Source organism: Lepidochelys olivacea, assembly GCF_965140295.1.
Source record: "Lepidochelys olivacea isolate rLepOli2 genome assembly, chromosome: 1".
NCBI lineage: Eukaryota > Metazoa > Chordata > Testudines > Cheloniidae > Lepidochelys > Lepidochelys olivacea.
Window position 1 is genome coordinate 250,629,240 of NC_140411.1, and position 23,412 is coordinate 250,652,651.

General features: G+C 43.2%; 1 protein-coding gene across 5 annotated transcripts in view; it reads left to right on the forward strand.

Moving 5' to 3' along the window:
• The first annotated feature begins 592 nt into the window (after positions 1 to 592).
• Positions 593 to 23,412, forward strand: part of TRIM24 (tripartite motif containing 24) — a 138,620-nt gene continuing 115,800 nt past the window's right edge. For 2 of the 5 annotated variants that reach the window (XM_084638426.1, XM_084638428.1), the window contains exon 1: positions 598 to 1,143. In XM_084638426.1, the coding sequence (XP_084494552.1) occupies positions 771 to 1,143 (373 nt within the window). In that variant the 5' untranslated portion in view covers positions 598 to 770. Of the gene's footprint in view, positions 1,144 to 23,412 lie in introns of all 5 variants that reach the window. The other 3 variants (XM_084638430.1, XM_084638429.1, XM_084638427.1) reach the window with 3 other exon arrangements.

A 23,412-nucleotide genomic window follows, 5' to 3' on the forward strand; every position in this document is an offset into this window, starting at 1 on the left:
TACTTCTCCTTCTTTCTGCTCATATAGACGAACAGAGCTACCACTCTGGAATCTTATCGATGTGTGTCCTTTCTGTAGATACTATAAGTGACTGTTGAAAGGGCAGGGGTTGCAAAGTTGCCTTATGGTTAGGGGGCGGGCTTGCCTTCTGGCGGTGGGTGCCAGTTTTTTTCCTTTTCAAATGTAGTAAGCCGAGAAAGGGTAGGGAAGGGATAAACCCCCTACTTCCCCCTTCCCCCAGGCCAGGTGTATTGTCCTGAGAGGGAGCAGAGTTTCCCTTTAGGAAGGAGTGTGGTGTGATGAGGAAGCCAGGCAGAAGCAGGACTTTCAGGCCTGAGAGGGGTGGGGGATGGAGCTATGTGAGGGGAGGGGACGGGCCAGGAAACAGCTTGTGTGAGTGGAGCAGGGGCGAGGGTGGGGGTCCGTGTGCAGAGCGGGCGGTGTTGGGGGTGGAGCTATACGGGGGTGGGCGGGGTCTCCAGTGCGCGGTGACAGGGGAAAGGGAGGAGCCAGGGGGAGGAGCGGGGCGGAATCTATGTGCAATAAGGGGGCGGGGCGACGGGGAGACCCATCTCCGAGGAGGGGGCGGGGCCCGGCTGGCCGTTGGCCGTGTCGCGCGGGTGCAGTTGCAACCTCCGAGGATAACAAACGCCGCGGAGGGGGCAGGGTCCGCTCGTTGGCGGCGCGGCGCGGCGCGGCCCGGGGATCGGCCGGTGGAGTCGCGTTCCCCACACCCCCCGGGGCGGGAGGCGCCGGGCGGCGCAAGGACAATGGAGGCGGCGGCGGCGGCGGTCTCGGTGGCGGCGGGGGCCTGGCCGGCGGATCGAGCGGGGGCCGCGGCGCTGAGCGGGGAGAACGAGGCCGAGAGCCGGCAGGGCCCTGCGGAGCGCGGCGGGGAGGCGGCCCAGCTCAACCTGTTGGACACCTGCGCCGTGTGCGGGCAGCACATCCAGAGCCGGCGGCCCAAGCTGCTGCCCTGCCTGCACTCGTTCTGCCTGCGCTGCCTGCCACAGCCCGACCGCTACCTCATGCTGCCCCCCGCCGCCCCGTCCCCCGGCCCTGGCACCCCCAAGGAGCTGCAGCCGCCGGCGTCCCCCTCCTCGCCCGTCCCTTCGCCGACCTCGCCCCTGCACTGCACGCCGGGTAAGTGCCCCTCGGTCCGCCCCACCCCAGGCCGGGCTCCTCGCTAGAGGAGCTGGAGGGCGAGGAGCCCGTCGCCGCTGGAAGCCGAGAGGCGCCGCTCTTGCCATCGCTCTGTCAGCGACCGCGGCGGCCCCCCTTTGGAAGGGGAGGGCAGGTGCTCGCGTGGGTCGCCGCCCATTGGCGGGCAGCGGGAGAGGCCCGGGGTCTCTGGCCGCTCCCACCGTGGCTGTTGTGTAGGGATGAACTGGTCACGGGGGTGAGTGAGTGCCTGGGTCATGTCGCGATGCGGGAATGGCGGGGGGGGGGAGTTCGATATTGAAAGGGAGCCCGGCCCCTCTGCTGTGTGTGCTCTGCGGGCAACTTCTTCCAGGAGCAAGTGGGGGCTTGGGATTCTTCTGTTAACTACCACTCTTCTGTCGGGGGTCTCCTAATTGCTGCTGTTATTGCGGTGCGTCCTGTGTCAGAAACGAGAGACGGAGCAAACTCTCTGATACCATCTACATCTTCCACCCCCCTCACGCCGCTGGATTATTCTCCGCATGGTGTTCTCCGGCACTTCACTCTCTAGATCTAGCTCTGGTTCTTGGAAGGAGCTTCTATTATTTCCTTTTGGAGCCACACCCGTTATCATCTGTGACAAGTTGCATGTGCTAAACAGAAGGCGAGAAAGCTGAACAGTGCAGTTTGTGATGTGGATTTGTTGGTGGTTTTGCATCTTCTTACTGCTGACTTTTGCACGTTGAAGAGATTTGACTTGCTCAGTACTGTAAAAGATAACTGAGAAGGGCTTGTGGTAGGGAGAAAAGAAGTATGGCAGAATAAAAGATCTGTCATTTGGTGGTGAGAAAGTTGTGTTCCGAAGTTTAGCTGTTTTAATCATTTTAAGAGCAAGCTGTTAAGCAGCCCCAGATGGATTTTTTTACACCGTTTATAGGTGTGATCTTGTTTGCACCAAGATGAAGTCTGTAATGGAATGTGCTTTTCATTGTAAAGATCTATCTGATGTCTGGTATATTTCTAGAAAATAGATGCATAGTAGCAGAAATCTAGTACTATGCCAGTAGTTTATCAAAAAACAGGGAAAACAGTTTAAAAATGTCTTGATCCCCTTTCTTATACATAAATTCATCCTGAAGAAAACCTCAAACAAGCAGCATAGTATGGGAATGAGTGAAGTTGATATATTTAATGGGGAAAAAGAAGGTGTAACAAAATAAGCTGCTCTGTAATAATGTAGGTAGACCTATTATTGGGATGTTTACTCTATGACTAAACTTAGTTCAACAGGACAATGGTTTTCAAACTCTTTCTGTCAACCCAGTTGAAGAAAATTGTTGATGCCCAGAACCCAATGGAGCTGGGGATGAGGGAGTTAGGGTGTGGGAGGGACTCAGGGCTAGGGCAGAGGGTTGGGGTGGAGCTGGGAATGAGGGTTTGGGGTACAGGAAGGGGCTCTGGGTTTGGGGGGGCGCTCAGGGCTGGGGCAGGGGATTGGGGCATGGGCTTATCTCAGGTGGCGCAGCGGGGGTACTAAAGCAGGCTTCCTGTCTAGTCCTAGTACCATGTCCTAGACTAGTCCTGACTAGTCCTAGTACCATGTCCTTCCTGTCCTAGTACCATGGACCACGCTGTACCCCAGAAGCAGCCAGCAGCAGGTCCAGCTCCTAGGTGGAGGAGCACAAGCAGCTCTGCATGACTCTCGCCCACAGGCCTCCCCTCCGCGCCGCCCTTCCTCCCCGCACACCCGTTGGCCAGGAACCGTGGCCCCCCTGCCTAAGAGCTGGACCTGCTGCTGGCCACTTCCAGGGTGCAGCGCGATGTCATATCAGGTAGGGACTAGCCTGCTTTAGCCAGGCAGCACTACCAGTGGAACTTTTAATGGCTCAGTTGACGGTGCTGACCAGAGCCGCCTCCGACCCAGTGCCTTGCATTCTGTGACTCAGTACTGGGTCATGACCCACAGTTTGAAAAGGGAGGAAGAGAATAGAATAGCTCAGCATAAGCCATCCCTCCACAAACAAGGATTGTTAAGGGGCAAGGTTAGAACTACTAGCTCTGAATATTTTACTTCCTCCTAGCCAACCCGCAAAACTAGGTGGAACCACAAGAAAGGGACTGCTTGTTACTGAGGGGCAGATGTTCTCTGTGATAAGTTAAACTCCTCTCCCAATTGCTCATTATCAGGAACTACTTACAGATGTTTTCTGTCAATGTCATAGAGTTTGTATGGCAAATTCCACCTTCTCTGTATGTGTATATACATACCTTACTATGTTTCATTCAATGCATCCGATGAAGTGGGCTGTAGCCCACAAAAACTTGTGCTCTAATAAATTTGTTAGTCTCTAAGGTGCCACAAGTACTCCTGTTTTTTTTGTCAATGACTTGGTTACATGTGTCTTTAGCTTATCAATTAGACCAGATACAGTGAAAAGAGCTCTGTAGGTCAACGTGTTTTCGTTCTCGTTTTCTGTAAACACACATTGCATATAAAGGGGAGAGTTTCTGGGTGTTAGTTGCGAGTGAATCGAGCTGTGAAATCACTTATCCAGTCTGGTTTGGTATGTATAACTTTCCGATCTGTGCTTTGCTGTGTTGATCATTATTAATCAGTGATTACCTGACACAGAATCATAGAATATTAGGGTTTGAAGGGACCTCAGGAGTTTATCTAGTCCAACCTCCTGCTCAAAGCAGGACCAATCCCCAATTTCTGCCCCAGGGTCCCTAAATGGCCCCCTCAAGGATTGAACTCACAACCCTGGGTTTAGCAGGCCAATGCTCAAACCACTGAGCTATCCCTCCCCCCATCTTGTATTTTTAAAATTTGAACCCATAAGGGGATGGTGAGCTTTTAGATAAGATAGACTTGCACGTCGACTTGTTTTAAAATTCTTTTTCTCTGGAAGTTTCGTTTCTACTGTGAAATAAACGCTTTGGTTTTAAGAAGGTGGTTTGGTCACTACATACGCTAAAGGCATTAGACTTTGGCATGGGCTGACCCCAGTCAAACTTATTGGGTAAGCATTGTTGATACATAGGTTGTTCTAGTCCCTGGACTGGCCTAGGAGTGGAAGGATTGCAGAGTTCCACCCAGGAGAGGTAAAGGCATGTGGCCTGACACATGAGGTGTTGCACTCGGAGACTAGAAAGGGGATAGAGTTGCAGTAAGCCGTGTAACCATGACAGTGGGGTTAGGCCATATAATCATCTTTTGTTGGTGAATTCTCTTGAGTTTTGAGGTCATGAGCGCAAACAGCCCAAATGAAATGTGAATCCAAACTGACAAGTTAAATATAGAAGAGGTCTATAGTCAGGAGACAGATAAGATTAGGACTGTTCAGAGATTACTTGAATAGGAGGGGAGGTATGGTAGAATAAAATGAATAAAATGGAAAGAGTAGATTGAACACTTCTGTTCTTACCCTTTTTTTTTTTTTTTTTTATGATTGTGGAAGTGATGGCTGCAACTATAGTTTAAAGATTTGGTTACGGTTGCTTTTTTCCCTCCACTGTAAGGCTAGCCTGGGTGCCAGTGCAGGCTGGGGAAGGAACAGGCACAATCTGTGGAGCAGTCTGTCAGAACTACCAGGCAGCTGGGAATCCTGGGAAGATGTGGCACTCTGTAGTCAAAGCAGCACCTTGGAACCCCCATGTTTACTCCTGTTATGTAATTATGATATATTTCATACGAAGCATGTCACATAAGATGTCATATGAAGAGTCATGATCTGCTGAAACCCATTGTTGTGTCAAAAAAAAAAAGTATATCATGAGTAAATATTAAGTTATGACATTTTGCTGTATGGTTGTTACTGAAACGTGTTACAAGTTTCCTAATGACAGACAAAGAAGGCAAACCACGCCCAGGAAGGTGTTCAATGACCATTAATCAGCAGGGGAGTTGTAATCAAGGGATTTACAATTCAATGACAATTGTGCTAGCACCAACTCTAGGACTCAGTTGCACAAGACTATACTGGGGGACTGCTCAACGCTGTGACTCGGCAAAGCCCACAGGATGTGTCTGGGCTAGTATTTTCCAGGCACGTAAACTGAGGATATAAAATAAGGGACAGTGGCATCTTGCCTTGGCCTTTCTCCTCCCCCACCTGTGCTGGAAGCAACAAGAATGCTGAAAAGATGGACTTCAACTGTGGTGACTGGCCCCAGGATAGAGAGAGAGAAGTCTGTGTATTAAGTACTGTAACTTCTAGTGGGGTGAGAAAACTGCTTGAACTAATAAGGTTTAAGATTTAGACTGTGTGTTTACCTTTTTATTTTCTTGGTAACGATCTCTGACCTTTTATGCCTACTACTTATAATCACTTAAAATCTATCTGTCTGTAGTTAATAATTCTGTTTTATATTTACCTAAAACAGTGTATTTTGGCTGAAGTGCTTGTAAACTGAGCTGAGATTTCCCAAAGGCTTGTGTATGTCCTCTCCACATTGAGGGAGGGGTGGACTAGGTAATAAACTTGCACTGGTTAGGCTTCAGACCGGGACAAGATGGTACAGCTCTAGGGTGCAAGGCTGGAAGTGGGGGACATTGGTTGGTGTGATTTGCGAGTGTCTCTGGGAGCATTCATGCTATCTATCTGGTGGGGCTCCACATGCTGTTGTGCTGAGTGATCACAGTGCCTAGAGGGGTTTGCTCCTTGTCACTAGGAAAGTATTGTGAAAGACAGCCCATATTGGAGAGGGAACTGGGGTACTGCTGTGCCCCCTTAAAAGTTGTATCCCCTGGGAATCCTGTCACTTAAGGTAGCAATGTTTTGCAGGCTGGAGTGGCTTGTTTCCTAAGGAGCCTATATACCTTGTTTTGGGGTCTCCCAGGGTTAGGCCCTTGCTTGTGGATTGGCTGGGCCCTGGTTCATTAGCATGGGCCTTTCAGAGGACTTGCAGGTAATTACCTCAGAATACTCACCGGCTCAGGGATGACTCATCATACCCACTTCACAAAGAAGTTGAATCCCTGCTTAACTTATGGAGAATACAAGGTATCTCCTTTCCACACTTATTGTATTGTAGTTCGGGTCCATTGTGACATGAGAGAACTCTTGACCAAACTGAACCAGAGTTCCATAATGCATTATGCCTACACCTAGGATGAAAACTACTGCTTATGGAGCTAGTTATATGTAATGCTGGTGCTGCAGTGGTGATTATACCACATATGGAATGAAACTGTACTAATGTTGGGTGAGCTTGGGGCCAAGACACTCAGGTTTATTAATTCAGACCTTTGTTTGAACCAAAAACATGGCCTTGCAGTTGCAATTTCTATAAAAGCAATGAATGATAGCTACACAGAAAAATAAATTGATCAGCTACCTTCTCCTGGGGCATATGTGGGTCACAAGAAATTTCCCTTTACATTCTAACATCTATACCATTCCGGATTATATGATCATCCAGTCAACATTAAGCATTGTCTTACATAGCAAATACAATACTGTACCACGTGCAAGCTTCAGTTTACATACATTTTTCTGCCCATGCAATTTCTCTTTTGTTTCTTTTCTGTTACCACTAACCATGCATGCCTGCCAGGCCTTTCACCTCTTACCAATGTAGGGACGACTTGGCAGTACATTTTGTGTGTTCATTGTACTGATAACTTCCTCTTATCTATGTAATGTCCTTCAGCTCAGTACATTCTGTTTTTAAAAAAATAAAAATAAAAAAAAATCACCTTTGTCCTGTACAAATGCTAAGTTTTACTGTGGAAACTTACTAGTCAAATTATTGTAACTTCTGTTCTTTGTGTAGTGTCTGTCAGAAAATAAGATTTGTTTTGTTGAGGCTTATGAAGTTTGCAATCAACCAGGTATGGAATTACGGATGGTTATCTATATTGGGTCTGCTTGGTACAGATGCCTCTGTCTTGCAAACCTAGTATGAAGCTAGGTAAAAAGGTCTGTAAGGTCTGGCAATAAAGTGGAATTTGTGGAGGATTCTATCAATCATAAACAAGTATGGCATAAATATGGGTTTATGGGTAGGTTTGAATGCATACCTTTGAAGCAGGCTTACAGTGCAAGGTGTAATGCTGCAAGACTGTTTTCTGAAGAGGGCAATGTATGTATGACTGTGGCATTACCCAGGGTACAATCTGGACTGATGGAGAGTTAAGGGTATATAGTAAAAGTCATGGACAGGTCACGGGCCGTAAATTTTTGTTTACGGCCCATGGCCCGTCCATTACTTTTACTAAAAATACCCGTGACTAAAATGTAGCCTTAGTCATAATCTAGCATTGGTTGTTTGCATAGCATCTGTATAAAAACAAAAGAACATTAATATATTCTAGGAATTATTTGTGCGGAATTTCTGTGGCCTGTGTTACACAGGAGGTCAGACTTGATGATCACAATGGTCCTGTCCTTAGAACATATGAATCTATGAATATGGAAAAAACTGTTGTGTTGTGTAAAACTGTATAACCACTTATTTAACCAGTAGAACTCATTACTGCAATTTTCCTTAAGCTCAAGAGCTTGTTAGAATTCAAAAAGATTTGGTTTATGTTGTGCTGTAAGCCTCTTCACACCATTCAAATTTGATTTTTTTTCAGTGAACAAAATCTGAGTCTGTGATATCTTATATTTTGTTCCTAAAGTTTAGACTGTCGAAGAGTAAGTCTCAGAATGCCTGCATGTGTATAAACCATAGCACAAAAACTTCACTCATAGGACAAGATCATTAGGTCAGGTTAATTTAATTTATCAATAGTAAAGGCAATTCACCAGGCCCTGAAAGTTTCCTGGTAGGCTGTCTTATCCCCCCTGCCACGTCCCCGCTCCTCCACTTACCTCCCAGTGCTTAGGACTTTCCAAGAGGGATTGGGGGGGCGGGGAGAGCAGGGAGGAGGTGGAGAAGAGGTGGGGCGGGGATTTGGGGAAGGAGTTGGAATGGAGGTGGGAAAGGGAGGGAATAGGTGGGGCCTCATGGACTAGACGAGCAGTCTGAGGTATGAAGTTCAGCATGTATGATTCTTTGCTGGGAGTAGTTGGGAAGAATGTTAAAAGTGGCAATGTATTTTGTATGAGTAGTTACTTTAAAAAGTTCCTGCCATGATAGCTGTGTTGATAGACTGTTAGTGTAGATCATCATCAGTGTTTCTGACCAGATAAGGGATAGTTACAGGTATTTATATTTTATAGAAACCCCTCTTCACATTAGTTTTTAAAAAAAATTAAAACATTGACTTTTTATAGCATTCTATATTACTCTTCATTTTTTTCATTTTTGACTATACTTCTGTATCATTGTATGCGGCCCCTCAGGCCAATATACTAGTCCTCATGTGGCCCTTGTGGTGATTTTGAGTTTGACATAGAGTCATATGGGTTACGAATATTGCTGCAAGAGTGTGCTCCTAAAACTTAGGTTTTGGTGCTCCCAAAACTGAGTTTAGTATATGACCAGTTATCATTGCTCTTGGACATCTGGGCCTGATTGAATTTTTGGAAAATAAAAATTAACTTAATTTATTGGTTTTTGAACACTGAGTGTATGCTTGCAAACTGAGGTTTGATCACTGAGTACAAGATGATTTTTTTAGAAATTTTCTTTTTGCATGAATGTGTATTTTGAGTGATGCCCCAAAGGCCAGCTGAGTAATAACCTCTGTTTAATTCAAGGACAACTTCCAGGGTGGAGGGAGTGCAGAAGCATTTATCTGTTTTTGTGCATTTTTTTTAAATTGAGGCATCTGATAACCACATGAGTGAACATACTTTTTTCACAACAAAATTTCAGAACCATTTATTTCTTGCCATGTAAGCTTGAAACATCTTTGTTTCACTCTTGAATTTTCCATTATTGCCAATTTGGAGACAGAATAGATTTTGCAAATGAATCCTCTTTCTAGGTCAGCAGTTCTCAAACTTCATTGCAACACGACCCCCTTCTGACAACAAAAATTACTACATGACCCCAGGCCAGGGAGTGGGGGTGAAGCCCAAGCCCTGCTTCTCTGGGCTGAAACCCTCAGGCTTTGGCTTCCGCCCAGAGTGGCAGGGGCTCAGGCTTCAGCTTCAGCCCCGGACCCCCGCGAGTCTAATCCTGATCCTGACCACCCCATTAAAATGAACCCACTTTGGGGTCCTGATCCACAGTTTGAGAACTACTGTTCTAGATAATGGACCTGTATGTTGTGGATGTGATTGGAAATACGTGGCAAAATTTTGCCTTCACTTATATCTATGAAATACTATTAATATCAGTATTCTCATATGTAACTGAGGCCAGGATTTGGCCTTTGTCAGTAGGCTTGTCTACACTAGAATTTCAAAAGCTTTTCATACCTTTGTAAAGACCAGTTTGGACGCTCCTAAGGGTACAAATGTCCAAGAATCTCCAGACTGACTTTTACAGATGTGCTAAATTCCTTGAGTTGGATTAAGTGAAAACTTGACACAGTAAGGATTTCAGTTTGATATTTCATTGGAAAGCTGTCCAGAAGTAATTGCTAACCATGACTATTTTGTGCTTTACAAGAGAGATCCAAGAACTACTCCGTCTCCCTTCATACATTCAACCCATGTCCAAATCTTGTCACTTTTTCATTAATCTTTACCATCCTAACTCTTTTTTCTTTATTCACACAGCTAAGACTCTTGTCCAGACCCTCATTTCCTATGTTGACTACTGCAGTCACATCCTCTCTAGACTGCCTTACATGTTCAAAATACAACAGCTAAAATACTCAAACTATTCCAGCAAAGCTATGTTGCTGTAGCTATGTTGGCAACCCTGTAGCGTAGATGCAGCCTACACCAATGGAAGAGGTTTTCCTGTCAGTATAGGAACACCACTTCTGTGAATGATGATGGTAGCTACATTGACAGAAGTATTCTTCCATCAAAATAGCTGTGATTATATTGGGTGCTAGGTCAGCATAGGTATGTCATTCAGGGATATGGACATATCCGCTGACAGATGTAGGAATGCCAACCTAACTTTTAAGTGCAGACCAGGCTTTACTTGCTTATTGCTGCATGTAATTCTTCTTGTTTTCATCAGTGATTGAGCTTCTTGTCCTTGCCATCAAAGCTGTTTGTGACTTTGCCCCTCCCTGTTTATCAGCTCTTGCCTTATTATCTTTTTCCTCCCACTCCTCTCTCAGGCCTCTCCAGTCCCTCAATGATTCCAGCCTTGACAGCCTGTCTGCTACACAACTATTTCATACCACCTTGCATGTTACACTTTACGCAATGAATGCCCTTTCTGGGCTGATCTGAAAGTCCATTATTCTCTCTCCCATATTCCTCCTCAGGACCCAGTTCTTGATGCCATGATTCCTAGAAGAACTTAGGTCATATCTACACTATGGGTACTATAACAGCATATATACGGTGCCATAGCTATGCCAGTGTAACCCCGTAATGTAGATGCAGACTAAAGTGATGAATTGGTTTTTCCATTGCTGTAGGAATTCCATCTCCCTAAGCGACAGTAGATAGCTTGAAGGAAACATTCTTCCATTAACCTAGCTCCATCTATATCGGGGGTAGGTCAGCATAGTTATGGCAGTCAGGGGTGTGGATTTTAAGCTTTTAAGTGTAGATCAGCTCTTGGTCAGCTGATTTGGGGCAGTTGGAAGTTGTTGGTTTCTGTTTTAAAAAGAAAATGTTTGATTCTGTTTCTCTCCCCCACCTTTCGTATGCTGCTTGTTGTCTTAAACTGTGAGCTCACTGGGGTAGGGATTGTGTGTGCCTAGCACACTGTGGACAATGCTAGAATAAAAGTAATACATAACATTATTATTTCTATCCTGATAATGCCTTGCATGCTGTGGGCACCGTCCATGGGCACAGTTCATGTACACGATGGTCAAGTCTCTGATCGAGAGAGTCATGTTACTTGTGAAATAGCTTAGATATAGATTGTATACCTTTAAATTTAAAGAGACAAAAACACAAATGTTAGACAAATTACAAAAGTACTTTCTTCTTGTGAGCTTAACCTTTCAAAAATGAAAAGTGATTATAAGAACAGCATTTGAGTTAACATGTCTGCAGGTACTACTTTGAAAGGGGGAGGGAAATGTCTTCAAGTAGCCTCTATATATTTCTGTGGGTCTGTTGCCTTTTTTTCCCCACTGACCTCTGTGTGTAACTACATTCCTGCCCCAGTCAGTCTTGAACATCACGGATGCTGAAAGGCATTTTAAATTCTGTGCTTCCAATTTGGGAAATTCACAAAGCCTAATCTATCTAGGAGCCTCATCCTCCAGATGAGGATGGTCATGTTTGCCCCTGCCCTAAGTCTTGACTCTGTTCCTGTTGGTGCTCAGATGTTTTAACTCTGAAGCCATGTGAGGCTTCACACTCTAGAGCAGTGGTTCTCAAACTAGGGCCGACGGTTGTTCAGCGAAAGGCCCTGGCAGAATGGCCGAACCTGCGGACACGGCAGGTAAACAACTGGCCCAATCACAGCTCCCACTGGCCATGGTTCGCTGCTCCAGGCCAATGGGGGTTGTCGGAAGTGGCAAGGGCCGAGGGATGTGCTGGTCACCCTTCCTGCAGCCCCCATTGGCCTGTAGTGGCGAACTGCGGCTAGTGGGAGCCACGATCGGCCGAACCTGCGGACGCGGCAAGTAAAAAACCATCCCGTCCCGTCGAGGGCTTTCCCTGAACAAGCGGCGGCCCTAGTTTGAGAACCATTGGTCTAAAACACTGATGTTTTGACTGAAAAGTGACCTATGCCTTGTTCATCATGGTGCTGAGTCTTTAGCCACAGTGGGTTGAATAACCAAGAATAAAATTGGAAACCATTTACATAACTTAACCTGACACTAAACATTTTGGAGTGTGTGTGGGGGGGTGTCTCTGTCCTAAATGTTTTAGATACTCTACCCCTTTTGTGGAGACCTTGTCTCCTATGGCATGAGAAACCAACTTTGTAGAACCTTAATTTGTATTGTCTCAGAATTAAGAATGCACCTATTAACCAGTTAGTAATGTTAAAGAAATATAGACATGTCATAGCTTTGCAGCTCACGATAATTGACAAGGCTGTTTTTAAAATTAAAAGATAAGCATACGCCATTGTCTCTGTTCAGGCAAGAGATGCATATTGAACGGAGGGGCATGTGGTCATGAGTTTCAGATTTGTGTTTACACTCTTGGTAGTGATGCTTCTTGATGCCATAGACTAAGGAAATATATCTTACCTCATGGGCCTTGTCTTCACTGGGGATGAGCGAGGGAGAGGTGAGTTAACTAACTTGAGATAGAATCCTAGTGAAGATAGAAGACAAGACCATTCGTAGTCTTAACACAAGTTAATTCATGTGAAGATTACAAGTTACCTAATCCTCATTAGGATTTTACCTTTAAATTAGCTAACTTGAGTTAAGAACACACTTTCCCCCTCCACCTCCTCAATGAAGACAAGGCCACGGTTTAGAGCAGTGTTTCCTAATGCAATGTGCTAAAAACCTAGAGTTGGACACTGGAAAAATTCTTTCAAAGCCAAGGGGATACATGAGTTTGCGGATGGAATTTCCCGTAACATGGGTGGAATTTTCCAATTATGGTACATCTATAAAGTTGATATTGCTTACTATAGCTGAGCTACTAATGGGGTAGGGGAAATCCCAGAAATATTTAATCTAAGTCCGAAGTGAATTTTGACTTGCTTGTAAGAACAACCTCTGATGCATAACTGAACACTCAGACTTCATGATAGTAAAAACTATGAAAGCTCAATTCTAATAGTATACTTGTTTGTAAAATTTGCCATTTATGCTGTGTAATTTAGTCAGATAACATTTTACAGTGGATTCTGCTTAATAGCAATCACAATATTAGCAATCACAATATTAACAACTTCCCCTTAATAGCAACAATTTGCCAATTTATTTGAGCATGAGCTTTCGTGAGCTACAGCTCACTTCATCGGATGCATACCGTGGAAACTGCAGTAGACATTATATACACACAGAGACCATGAAACAATACCCCCTCCCACCCCACTGTCCTGCTGGTAATAGCTTATCTAAAGTGATCATCAAGTTGGGCCATTTCCAGCACAAATCCAGGTTTTCTCACCCTCCGCCCCCCTCCCCCCAACTCACTCTCCTGCTGTTAATAATAATGGGAGGGGATATTGTTTCATGGTCTCTGTGTGTATATAATGTCTGCTGCAGTTTCCACAGTATGCATCCGATGAAGTGAGCTGTAGCTCACGAAAGCTCATGCTCAAATAAATTGGTTAGTCTCTAAGGTGCCACAAGTACTCCTTTTCTTTTTGCAAAGACAGAGTAACACGGCTGTTACTCTGAAACCTAACAATTTGCCAGGAACTGATCCTATCCCACTGACTTTGATATTCATGGGATTTGGATATTGGCAACAGGAATACCACTTAACTTTTTAGAAGAGAGGTCCTACCTGTAAACAATTTCCTGGCTCTCATCCTTGGCAGCAGAGCACTTCTTCTGCAATGTCATGGCTGCCAAACATGTGGACCTCTCTGTCACTGATTAAGTTAAGATTCTGGAGGCCCTGTGTGAGCCTGGTGCTAAGCATGAGTGAGTAGCGGAGAAGCTTGGTGTCTTGAAATCTGTTTTGTGCATTGTTAAGAATAGCAGTGACATTTTAATAGGAACATGAGAGCAGCACAAACCAAGACTTCAAGTAGCAACACAATGGCAAGGAGGTGACATTAGTGAAGTCTTGTGGCTCTGGTTTCAGCATATACCTGGCCAAAATGCTTGATTTTTCCAGTCTGATATTGAAATAGAAAGCAGCTCAGTTGGCAGCAGCTCAGGGAAAGGAGTTCAACTCCTCTGATGGCTGGCTTAGTTGTTGGAAAGGCCAACCCTGTGTTCTTCAGTGTCAGGGTCACTGCAGGAAACAAGAGCCACTCACTTTCCAGCAGCTCTCATTGGAGGGCGGACACCCTGGCCAGCTTTCTAGTCCAGTTCCAGCCATGTGACCTCTTCATTGCTAAGTCTACTCTCTTCTGCCTGGCTTTCTAGACAGAGGCCTTGCTTTGGTGAAGAGTTTGCAGGAGGGGGGGAAAAAAGCCATGGACCTCATTATATTGCTATGTTGTGCATACATGGATGGGACAGAAAAAACTGCTTCATATGGGGATCGGAAAGAGGAAGCACCTATTTTCTTTCCTTAAAGATTATTCAGAGCTGCCCATGAGCTACAGAAACTCTGCCAATGCCTTCATGACTAGTTTATTTCAAGAGTGGCTGAAGACTTGGAACAGGGAGCTATGCCTACAAAATAGTCACATGTGCCTGTTGATTAACTAAGTGAGCAGGACAGTTGTTAATGTACAGCTGTCACATGTGTTTAAAATTTTTGCCTCCCAACACGACGTCAGGCATGCAGTTGATGGACATGGTATGTGATAAAGAACTTCAAAAGTCACTGTCACACTCATCTGAATGTGTGCATCATTGCCTCTCTGACCCACACCTACAAGCGATGGATGTTGCAAAACAAAACAAAATATCCTTTAATTGATGCAGTGCATCTCGCTAAGGAGTCATGGATGCTGTTCTTTCCAAGACTGTTTACAACTGCTTCAGAAAGAGGGTTTGAATCATCCACAGAAAATACTGGCTTAGTGGATAATGTGTTGTCCCAGTAATCTAACAGAGGAATTTGAAGCCATTGTTGAGTTTGAGAGTCACCTGGAGACAGGAGGTGACTCACAGATGCCAAAATTCTCATGTCTGTTTAGCACCCACAGGCTGAAAAGCCACAAGAGAGTAATGTGTCACCCAACAAACTTAAAGACCCTTTGCTTCCAGAACAGGTATGTGCAATGGACATTTTCCGCAGGATATTCCAGTATTGTGACGTTGACAATGGCTACAAGGCTGTATGCAAAATTGAGAAGGATTTACAGCTAAAGGTAACAGATCATAAAAAGCAGGCAACATTGGACATATTTTAAATTATTTTTTGTTTTTGTTTTAAATTTGGCTACTTGATTTGTTCATAAAATTGTGTGCTGCTTCACCCCATGTCTCATGTGAGTACTAGCAGTATATCAAGATTTAAGTTTGCTCTACTTCTTACAGTGTAACACTTACAGCATCTTTTTGTTTATACTTTTTAAAATTTTTTTCTGCCTTGTAGCGAAGTGAAACTTAGACAGTAGCCAAGCTTCTACAATTTCAGTGGATTGTTCTTCCACACCCAAACAGGTATGCATGGGCTCAAAAATAGTGCCTTATTGCTTAATGTCAGCTGCTGGATAATGGCAACTTTTTGCTGGGAACTGAGAAGTTGGTAAGAAGTGGAATATACTGTATTTTTGCTTTTCCCTGGTAGGATATCTTATATAACTAATATTTCAATGAAATATGCTGTTTGAAACTTACACTGCATTGATCAGTTGGACAGTGTTCAATTGAATTGTACAAATGTTTTGCAGGGGAAGAAAGTTGTGAATAACTTCAGATTTAAAAAAAAAGAGACTTCTGTGATAATTGAACAAAAAAGGCAAAATTATGACTTGTGAGATTGTTTTAGCTCTTAATTACCTACCTTGTATGGATATTGTGGGCATTTATATTTAATGCTGTAGGATCCTTCCCCTGTGGCCTGATTTTTCTGGTACAGACTACTGGGCCCGGTGGTATTACTATCACCATTTCGTTGTCCTGCCTTGGTGACCAATCACATTGCAATATTGTTTCCCTTGAGACATGCACCAGGATGGATTGATTTAAATCAATTTTAACCATGTTTTGCATTTGTACTTTTCTATAGGAAAATAATTAAAATGTTGGTTCTTGATGTTTGGTAATCACTAGGACATGTTGATTTGCAACTGAATATAGCCTTTACATTAAATTTGGTGCTTCTTTATACTAATCAGGAAATTGTTCTATATCTATACATGTGTATATAAGCAATTTATGTTAGAAAATGATGAATGATGCATTTCTTATTTACTAGATTAATTTTTTACTTGCGATTTTTTTTGGTCTGGCTCCATTTTAATGGAAATTCAAATTTAACTAAATGCACAAAAATATCACCTAGCTTTTTTATTGAATAAAGCTGTGTTAAATGTGCTTGATGCAGAAGACAAAAACAGATATTTATCAAAATGTTTTGCATTTAAAAAAACTGATTGATTGAACAAAGGAACTATTTTTTTGTAGTTAGTATATTGAACTGACTTTGCTTTTGTCACAGTGTCTTTCAAGACTTTAGAACTAGCAGAGCTCATCCTCTTGCACCTAGTTTTTATTCATAGTTTGGAAGGAACTTTTTTCCTGCTTTCTCAAAGCCCAGCTGGTTTCTTAACTTCAAATGAAGTAGTCATTGAACTGAACTAGTCAAGTAAACTGAAATGAAGGAAATATTCCCTGTACCTGCAGAAGAAGCTCAAATCAATGAACTGGTTTAACTTTCTTTAAAACTTGGCAGTAAACATGTACTCAATTTTTTTGTATGTAATTTCAATGATTTTTAATATTTGGGCAGAGACCCCCTGAAATGTTTAATGCCAGAGGAAGTTATATTGATAGGTGGTACTATGTTGTCACAGTTTGCTATTCTATCATCAGCATATTTTTCTTTTAAATAAGAAATGTTGATTAATTGGACATACCTTTTGATAAGTATATTTGCTAAGTACCTGCTATATCCGTTTAATGTTGAAAAGCAAACATAAAGTGAAAGTCTTCAAAATGACCCATCGAATGTGTCATAAAATACTTGTTTATTGCTAATGCCTTGTCTACACAGGTTTTCTGTGTATTTAGATTTGTGCGTGCTAACTTGTGGAATAAATATCTTGCAATAATTTCATCCACATGGCTGGCTTTTACTTACTTACCTCCAAATCAGTGCATATACATGGCAATAACTTTTTTTTTTTCTGTCTAAGCACTCAGCATTCCAGACAGGTGCTCTGTCTTGTTGCTGAGTTCTGTACATTCTGGGATTTTTCTCATGGTGTATTGTGGGATATCTACCAGAAGCTGTTGGAATTCTGGAACTTGGGGTCACAGTAACAAATTCCCATGATTCCTCTCCTTTCATTCCAGCATGTCTTTTGTAAGTTAGCACCACTTTCAAACTTTGGTGAGCTGGCATGGAGGACACATTGCTGTGTATCTTAGTCAATGTACTTATTAATACCAGGGTCGATTTGATTTAAATTAAATTGATTTAAATCACTAGTCAGGAAGACTCGATTTAATCATGGATTTCTACATAAAAGTGCATTCTTGTTGCACTTAATACATATTCTTCACAACTCAGAGATAAATACAGGTTTCATTTTTAGAAGATACACACTATACTTTTTAAAGTGATTTATTTTGAAAACTTTTCAGATTAGTTTTATAGCTATATCAGAAAATGAATGATTGATTGGTTATTTCAATTACCAAAGGTAATTGAAGCAGATATTGATGAAGTCATTGGAAGGTGAGCTATCTCCAATTCAACAGGTTAATCATTAATATTTGGAGGATTTTCTTGCCATGCTGTATTAGGAGGAGAACATCACCACACAGACGTTTAAATTATTCTGTTGAACTAAAACAACAACATTATGTATTCTGGATTTTTTTTCTTCAACAGCAAACTTGCTTGTTTTATATATATTGTATGTGAATTTTTGAATTTAGTTAAACATTGAAATTTTTTTAAAATCCAGGTTTGTTTTTGTTAAAATTGTTTTTAACTAAAATATTTGAATCACAGACTTTAAGGTCAGAAGGGACCGTTATGATTGTCTAGTCCAGGGGTGAGCAAACTTTTAGGCCTGAGGGCCACGTCGGGATTGCAAAACTATATGGAGCCTCCCCAAACAGCCTGCCCGCCCCCGACTGCCTCCCTCAGAATCCCTGACCCATCCAACCCCCCCCCACTGCTCCTTGTCCCCTGAGTGCCCCAACCCCTATCCACATCACTGATAGGCCCCCTGGGACTCCCATGCCCTATCCAACCACCCCCTGCGCCCTGTCCCCTGACTGCCCCCTTCTCCCAATCCCCCAACCCATCCAACCACCCCCGTCCCCTGACTGCCGCCCTGGAACCCCCGCTCCCCACCCCCTTACCATGCCGGAGCCAGCCAAACCGCTGCGCTGCCCGGCAAGAGCGGTGGGCCAGAGTCCTGGGGGCATGGAGGGGGGACAGCGGGGGAGGGGTTGGGGATAAGCCTCCCTGGCTGGGAGCTCAGGGGTTGGGCAGGACAGTCCTGCAGGCCGGATGTGGCCTGCGGGCCATTGTTTGCCCACCTCTGGTCTAGTCTGACCTCCTGCACAACGCAGGCCACAAAATCTCACCAACCCACTCTTGTAACAAACCCCTAACCTATGTCTGAGCTACTGAAGTCCTCAAATTGTGGTTTAAAGACTTCAAGGTACAGAGAATCCTCCAGCAAGTGACCCGTGCCCCATTCTGCAGAGGAAGGCGAAAAACCCCCAGGACCTCTGCCAATCTGCCCTGGAGGAAAATTCCTTTCCAACCCCAAATATGGTGATTAGCTAAACCCTGAGGATGTGGGCAAGACTCACCAGCCAGACGCCCAGGAAAGAATTATTCTGTAGTAACTCGGATCCCATCCCATCACAGGCCATTGGGTATATTTACCGCTAATAGTCAAAGATAGACTAATTTTGTCAATTAATTTATCCCATCATACCACCCCCTCCATAAACGTATCAAGCTTAGTCTTGAAGCCAGATATGTCTTTTGCCCCCACTGCTCCCCTTGGAAGACTGTTCCAGAACTTCACTCCTTTGATGGTTAGAAACCTTCATCTAATTTCAAATCTAAACTTCCTGATGGTCAGTTTATATCCATTTGTTCTTGTGTCCACATTGGTACTGAGCTTAAATAATTCCTCTCCCTCCCTGGTATTTATCCCTCTGATATATTTATAGAGATGAAATATTAAAAAAAAACAACATTAAATTGACTGTCAGCCAGGTCAACATGAGAAACTTAAAATATTGGCTTCTGCAGCTAACTCAGTCGTCTTCACCTTCATTTCCTGTTTGTTCATAATCTGGAAAAGAAAAACAAGCTTTCCTGCTTTTTCAGGTCCCAAACGATTTCTCATTTTGGAATGAATTAGTCCAAAGGAAGAAAATACTCTTTCTACACTGGCAGAAGAACCTACTGCTGTTAAAAGTGAGATTATCACTTCAGAAGTCTCTGAATCCAAGTGCTTAAGTGACTTCCACCAGTTCACTGGTGTGACTTTCTTTAAAACATCATCAGCAAACGTATTTCTTGAATGGTTCACCCTTAGCTCTGAAGTTTGTTATAGTTGGCATTACGGAGGGATGATTGCTGGATGTCCATGTCCTAGCCAACTCCTTTTCTTCAGCAGTTAAGGTTTGACCTGGTACTGGCTATTGAGAATATTTGCAAGAAAATGAGCTCGAGATAGTGCTTGTCCCATTCATTTTTTAATGCTTGTAATTTAACTCTGTCATTGCCTATTTCTCTTTTTAAGATCTTACTCAGTTACTTCCAAATTTCCATAGCATCAGCAATAAAACAGCTATTTCCCTGCATTTTGTTCAAGGCTACAAAAATAGGCTTCAGGGTACTCAGCACGTGTTCAACATTTCTCTTAAGCCGAGTGTTGAGAACTTTGGCTGTGACAGTGCCATCTATTTTTTTCACGATTTTGTTCACAAACTGTCATCAGATTAGGCCAGTTCTTGATATAGTGCTCAGAACAGTCCACTAGTGAGTTCCATTGCATGTCGTGTGGGAGAGTTAGCTTGGTTCCTCCCACTTTTTTGAGAGCAGTTGCTGTAAAGTGGTTGTTACAGAAGTATTTTGCAATTTCAACAAGATTAGCCTTTATTTTTGGAACACTAAAGTCTTTGGCTAGGAGGTGCATCAGCTGAGCACTGCAACCATATGTTATTAGCTTGGGACTCTTCTAAATTTTTTCTCCTCTTGGATACATTTGCAGCATTGTCTGTGACCAAGCTGCGTACTAGACATTTTAATTTTTTTTCACAGTTTGTTATAGCTTTAACTGCTGCTACTTGTAAGTATTCTGCTCCTGTGTGCATTTCCTGATGTATCAATTGTTTCTGTAAGGAAGACATTCCCTTCTTCTTTTGTCGCACAAGCATGTACAACAGGATCATCGTGGACATTGCTCCACCCATCAAGACTCAGGTTAACAATGTCACCCTCTAGACCTTTTGCACACTGCTCAATTTCTCTTTCATACGCTTTATCCAGCAATTTGCCTGTGACATCTGCTCTGTTGGGTGGACTGTATCCTGGTCTTAATGATTGAACCATGTTAATGTGGGTTCTCAATCATATGGAAAGGAGAGTTTGTTGAATAAGCAAACTGGACAATTTTTTCATCAATTCCTCTTTTTATAATCTGCTGGTTCTTATCACAAATGTACCTATGGTTGCTTCTGGATGATAGAGATTATTTTTTTCCTTTTTGCTACAGGTGATACACTGTGGCTATGTGACGTACATGATATCTGCCAATGCCAGTGTTTGAGTCATAACTCTGAAACTATGGAAAATGATGGTGATCTTGAAGGTGGATAGTCTTCAGAATCCTGTATGTTGAGGATGGATTCTCCTAAACACAATAAGTCCATGCAGTTATTTAATAATTATTATTACCATACTGCTCATTTAGTATTACCCATTGCATTCACTGATACTCAGTACTACTTTAAAGGTGAAATTGTAAAAGGAAGATCTGCCTATTTCAGCTGTTTGGTTTTTTTATCTACAGTGGTAGTACCATAGAGTAACAACTATATTTTTTGCTCAAACATGAGAATTCAGGAATAGTCTAGAAGGAAGACGGGCAGTTCTTAAGGAAGAAGTATGAAATAAAAGTTTACCAACCTGAAGATCCTGTTCAGACATGATGAAAGGAATATCTTCAGCGTAGCTTCCTCCTGAGAAGGAACACTTCTCATGCTGCTGTTTTATTCAGGCAGCCAGGCCTTGCATTTCTTTGTTGCACTGTTTGCGTTTTGCACACATGCCTGTCTTACCCACAGGTAGAGGAACTTCATTAAAATCTTCCCAAACTGGGTTCCATTTACGGCCTGCTGCCATTATAGGTTTTCCCTTCCAGTGAGAGAATGGTATGGTAGATCTCAAATCAATGAAGGCTACACTCAGAAGGACCTCAAGACTTCTGGAATATGCTGCTCGAAGAGTTTCACTTTTGTTTCTACTGCCTTTCCCTCCCTTCTCACATTTATCTCAAGACCTCTTCTTCTTGTCCAGATCTATTCCGCCCCCAACAATCTTTTATTCATTGAACTTTTTGAAACTTTGCACCTTTAGAGAGAGAGGTAAGGGATTGACTCTGTGTACACAAATTTGCAGAGGGACAATAGGGTTGAGGTCTGTTATTTCTCACCTCAATTTATTAATATTTAAAAATATTTTTTGCTGTTAACAAGCATGTTATGTCTGGAGACACAAATCCACAGTTTGAGAACTGCAAAACTAAGCATCTCTGATGGTATCTTCTAGACTGAGCCCTGAGTCCCATTGGGTAGGTAGAAAGATTAACCTATATAATCTATACAGAAGCCCCCGGAACTTTGTAAGACTTTGCTAGAGATCTGTGTGGAGCTCACCTTGCAGCTGCAGTGGCATCACACCAACATGAGAGTTCCCCCTGGTGTGGAGAAGTGTGTGGCCATCTCCATCTGGAAGTTCACCACTACTGATTGCTGCTGGTCAGCAGCTAATCAGTTTGGGTATTGGTAGATCAGTGGTCAGGGCTGTTGTCGTGCAGGTTTGTGCTGCTTTAAGATGCTGATGACACAAGTCATAAACGCTGGCAATGACCAGGAGGTTGTTGATGGATTTTGCACAGCTAGACTTTACTAAATGTATTAGGGCAGTTGATGGAGCCCAAGTCCCTATGTTTTGCTGCCTCCCCCCATCCCCACAAGGCTTCCAAGTCCATCAACAAAAAGGGGTACTTCTCCCTGGTTCTCTAAGGCCTGACTGTCACGAGTATTAATACTAAGTGATCTGGAAAGGTCCATGATGCTAAGATCTTTAAGAACTCACTCCTCTTTTCTTTAATGAGAAATGGAAAATTTGCTGCTCAGACTGCTGTGGATATTAGTGCTGGTGTGATTCTCCCATTCATTCTGGGATCCCCAGCTTACTTTTGCTTCCCTGGCTTATGAAACATTTTACTGAACACTTGGATAGGAGAAAGGGCCCGTTCAGCTATACCCTGAGTAACTGAAGAACGACAGTGGAATGTGTATTTGAAGGGGGGATGGCATCTTATGAGAAGGCTGAAGGCTGAATCATAACTGCTTGCTGTATTTTTCACAGCATCTGAGAGAGCAAGGGAGTCTCACTGATTGGTGGGAAGCACGGTTGCAGAGACTTTCAGGACACGAACTTCCTGAGGCTTTCTCTGCAAACTGAAGCAAATCATCAGGGCCTCAGGGTCAGGGATGCTCTGCCCTGTACTCCTCCTTTGAGGTAAAGAGCTGAAAGGTTCAATGTAATTTTATTATGCACTATTATACCAAGGTTTCATTACTCTGTGTATAGATTAAGTGACATAGGAGTGTATTTTGCTTTTTAAATGCTGTATTCAATGATTTTTGGAGAGGGCACTTTGTTTATATGGTTTACAGTAGATTCTGCTTAATAGCAATCCTGATAATAGCAACTTCTCGTTAATGACAACATATTGCCAGGCACCAGTCCTGTCCCATTAACATCAGTGTTAATGGGATTTAGATATTAGCAACAGGCATGTTTCTTAATAGCAACTTTTTTAGAGGGGAGGTTATCTAATCAGTTTCCTGCCTCTGAGCATACACAGTTGAGTGCTCTCATTGTGTGCTATGGCATCTATATGTGTGGACCTGTCTCTTGCTGATAAAGTTCAGGTCCTGTGGGCCCTATGTGAGCCCAGTGCTTGTGGGGTTAATTTAGCTGATGTGAGGAGGCCCAAGTTAAGACAAGCCTGAACAAGTAATTGCTGACACAACTAATTATTGTGAATGTCTACAGTAAATAAAGTAGGCAGGAACACCCCCACCTGATAAACTTACCTTACACAATCTGCAGATTATTAGTCCTTACATGCTCGCAGTATAGATGTAAGCTAGGAAAGATGTATATAAAGTTTTTTGTGTGTGGAATGGATTGGAATTGTGGTATCACTTTGTACCTAAATCCCCAGTGTCTGGGCGTGGCCAGTGCTGGCAAAGAGCTGCTACATGCCTAATATGATAACCTCAGTGACGAGCTGGAGTCAAAC